We start from the raw sequence: 4,144 nt of genomic DNA on the forward strand, positions 1-4,144 counted from the left end.
GGAAGAAAGGAAGGAAGGAAGGAAGGAAGGGAGGGAGGGAGGGAGGGAGGGAAGGAGGGAGGAAGGAGAAAGGGAGAGAGACAAAGAAAGAAAAAGAAAAAAAAAAAAGACAGAAACACAAAAAGACAGAAGCTTTAAAGAAGTGAGTGCATCTTTAGAGAAATGGAAAATGAGCTGACTTTCTATACCAAGACCCCTTGTCCCAACTCTCCTACTGGAATACAGGCTCCTTAAGGAATGGAGCATATCTTATACAACTTTACATGATATATAGCAAAAGGCATTGTACTAACAAAAAGTAGCTGCTTGATAACTCTAAGTTGACCAAGAACATTTGATTTAAAATACTTAGATATTTATCATAAAAATTGATATTTAGACTATCATAGTCTAAATCTCAAAAGATCTCTTTAAAAGTCTACCTAATAATAAATATATCTATGATTAATTAACTCAATAATTTAACAGCCAACATTAACTAGCCTATTTGAAATTACTTCATATACTGTGGTTTTTACAAATTTAGGTAGATTTTGGCTGACTTGTTTCCACTTTAGACTGAAAAGAATATGTGGAGTTACAAATAAATCAAATCTATAACTGACATTGAGAAAATACGAAATGTTATATACATTTTCACTCATAAAGAACATGATCACACAACACCTAAGTTACACTTTTAAGAAAAAAATAAAAGATTCCGAAAAGCCTCTTCTTTGAATCCATTACCTGAATATAGATCATGGTTAAGATGAGCGATTTCTCTTTCTGAATTACATCTCGATACATCAGATTTTCTTATCAAGGCAACAGGTTCTCTCTTCTCTGGTGATCTAATAAAATAGCCAAATGATGGCTACAAAATAATTAAATGTAAATTATTTCTTTGACTTTCAACTGCTTTGAGAAATTCTAGACTATTTTATCTAATACTAATAACACAGCTAAATGACATCAAAGAACTGTTCTTCCCACTTAATCTCAATTACTAGAGATGGCCTTCAAAGGTCCAGATAACACCTTTCATTTCCTTAATACTAGCTACCTTTTAATCATTGAACTCATATTGTCAAATGAATTGCCCTTACTAAGAAATTCAAATTAAAACAACACAGAAATGAGGCCAAGCGCAGTGGCTCACACCTGTAATCCTAGCACTTTGAGAGTCCACGAGTTCAAGACCAGCCTGGCCAACCTGGCAAAACTCTATCTCTATTAACAACATAAAAATTGGCCAGGGGTGGTGGTGCACACCTGTAGTCCTAGCTACTCAGGAGGCTGAGGCACCAGAGGTTAAGATGAGTTGAGATCATGCCACTGCATTCTAGCCTAGGCAACAGAGCAGACTGTCTCAAAAAAAACAACACAGAAATGATACTTTATTCCTTCAATAATTATTATTGAACACCTATTATGTGTTAGACACTGTTTAATCATCAGTGGCATATTAATGAGAAAAAAGATAAAAAATCCTGCTCCCTGGAAATCACAATATAAAGGTACTTTATTTTATAGAGTAAACACATCCTTGAAAAATCTGTATTAAGATTACGGACCCTTCTACCAACTTACATTTAAGTTTCTGGAAGGTTTGCATTCACGGAGCTTGCTAAAGGATGGGCAATTTCCACTTGTCATTCTTATATAGGAGTCACATGACAGAACTGAAATGTGAACTCATTAAAAGCACTCAATTTTTTACTGGTCTTCGCTTATTTCTTCTCTTTGATTCAGTAACTTGAATGCAAACAAAACTTTATAACTTATACCAAAACAAAAAATCCAAATAATAGATCAATTTTTCCAGCGCTTTGTCCATCTTATCTTTCCTTATCATAACTCCATTAATGAGGAATTCAGTTACTCTTCAACCTGTCATAATCTCAAAGTCAAAATCAATCCAAGCAGAAAAATCCATCTTTCTAAAATATTTTCATTTTTCAATTTACTGCACTAAACAAGACCACAGTTCAACTTAAAAGTTCTATGAATCAACTATAACTTCTAACACTACAACTATTATTTCACAATCATATTCTTAATGAAATCCAGTTTTGATAAACACTCCCTCAAATAACCCTAATTTCCTTTGTAGAATTTATCAACAAATTCCTTGACTCTAGAGGATAAATCTTGAATTCTTGCCCTTTTCTCTGTTTTCTCTAGGTCATCCTTGTCTCCAGCCTTCATCACATCTCTCCCATTTCCTAAGCCTCTGCCTGCTTCTTTCCGTCTTTTGTCTTTTGCTGACTTTCTCTACCTGGGCACCTGACATATGGCAGCAGCCTGCTGCACCTGGAGATGGGCCAGCACCACAACAAAGTTGCCCTGTGCCTCTAAGCACTTCCTCCCTGTTCATATGAGATAAAACCTCCCTCTACCGGAAGCCCTCATGATCTGGCCCTAATCATCTGCCATTCTCCCTTCATACACGCCCACCCTGCACCTCACACCTGATTTCCGTTCCTCCAATATGAAACCCTGGTTCCTACCTCCAGATCTGCATACAGGCAAAGGCCAGGTCACTAATGGAGGGAGAAGTCTTATTTCTTCTTACAAAAAAAACACAATCTTTTTTTTTTTTTTTAATGTCTCCCTCTGCTGCCTCCTTTTCTTTTTTTTTTTTTCTTTTTTCTTTTTGAGATGGAGTCTCACTCTGTTGCCCAGGCTGGAGTGAAGTGGAGTAATCTCACCTCAGTGCAACCCTCTGCCTCCCAGGTTCAAACGGTTCTCCTACCTCGGCCTCCCAAGTAGCTGGGATTACAGGTACGCACCACTACACCTGGCTAATTTTGTCTATTTTTGGTAGAGACAGGGTTTTACCATGTTGGCCAGGCTGGTCTCAAACTCCTAACTTAAGGTGATCCGCCCACCTCAGCCTCCCAAAGTGCTGAGATTATAGGCATGAGCCACTGTGCCTGGCATGCTGCCTCCTTTTCATCACTGAGATGCCAACTCAATGTCCTCCCCGAAATGTCAACCTGACCAGCACAGCTAAAGTAGCTCCTTCTACTCACTCATGCTTTACAGCACTTATCACTACCTGAACAACTTGTCTTTTTATTTGTACATGCACTACATTTAATTAAATCAAAACACTTCCATATTTCAAAACATCTCTTTAGATAATAGTTTTAAAAATCATTTTTAGAATTCTTCACAGCAACCAACAATAAAGGAAGCAACGAACAACTATTAAATACTTGCTAGATGTTGGCTTAGTGCTAAATGTTTTACATGGACCATCACATTTAAATGTTACAAAGCCCTATAAAACAGTGTGCTATTAAGAAATAGGAAATTAGGCCAAGTGTGGTGGCTCACACCTGTAATCCCAGTACTTTGGGAGGCCGAGGCCGGCGGATCACGAGGTCAGGAGTTCAAGCCCCCCTAGTCAACATTGTGAAACCCCATCTCTACTAAAAATACCAAAAAAATTAGCCAGGCATGGTGGTGAGTGCCTATAATCCCAGCTACTTGGGAGACTGAGGCAAGGAGAATCACTTGAACCTGGGACACGGAGGTTGCAGTGAGCAAAGATCACGGCACTGCCCTCCAGCTCAGGCAACAATTTGAGACTCCATCTTAAAAAAAAAAAAGAAAAAGGAGATTAAGGCACAGAGGAGTTAAATTGCTCAACGTCCTAGAACTAGCTAAAAGACAGACCTAGGACTGGAATAAGGGTCTGACGATGAAATCTAAGTTTTTTACCACTCTTTTGTCCCACCCCTATTCTGTCTCCATTTTAAAGTTACTATGCCATCATAATACTCAAAATCTAAAATATGGTGACTGTGAGCACTTCTAACAGATTCCATACTTACTCTTTTTACATTGTTACCACCACCAAGGCAACCAAGAGCTTCAGATCTTTGAGCAAAGAACTCTCCTAAAGATAGACGTAAATAACTGGCATCATCTTTATCCAAATTTGATGTGCTATGTGATTTCCTCAACAGACTGTAATTAATTGTAGCTCCCCAGGACGTATCGCCCAGTGCAAATGAAGTGTTATGAGCATCTATGTTTTCTTCCTAGGAAGAAAGTTATTGTTTCATTTCTTTCCCCCAGAAAGTCACCTTTCTGTTGTTCTAATATACAATAATTTTAAAAATCTTACCAAGAAAATTTAAAAAAAAATTTT

The 4,144-nt window shown here is 37.8% G+C and overlaps 1 protein-coding gene across 1 annotated transcript in view; it reads right to left on the reverse strand.

Moving 5' to 3' along the window:
- CEP192 (centrosomal protein 192) overlaps positions 1–4,144 on the reverse strand; it is a 132,316-nt gene that overhangs the window by 80,090 nt on the left and 48,082 nt on the right. Inside the window, exons 13-14 of the mRNA XM_037727845.1 lie at positions 3,825–4,034; positions 730–856 (exon numbers count right to left, since the gene is read on the reverse strand). Coding sequence (XP_037583773.1) covers positions 730–856; positions 3,825–4,034 — 337 coding nt within the window. The remainder of the gene's footprint in view (positions 1–729; positions 857–3,824; positions 4,035–4,144) is intronic.

This window comes from Cebus imitator, unplaced genomic scaffold (assembly GCF_001604975.1).
Source record: "Cebus imitator isolate Cc_AM_T3 unplaced genomic scaffold, Cebus_imitator-1.0 Scaffold242, whole genome shotgun sequence".
Taxonomy (NCBI): Eukaryota; Metazoa; Chordata; class Mammalia; order Primates; family Cebidae; genus Cebus; species Cebus imitator.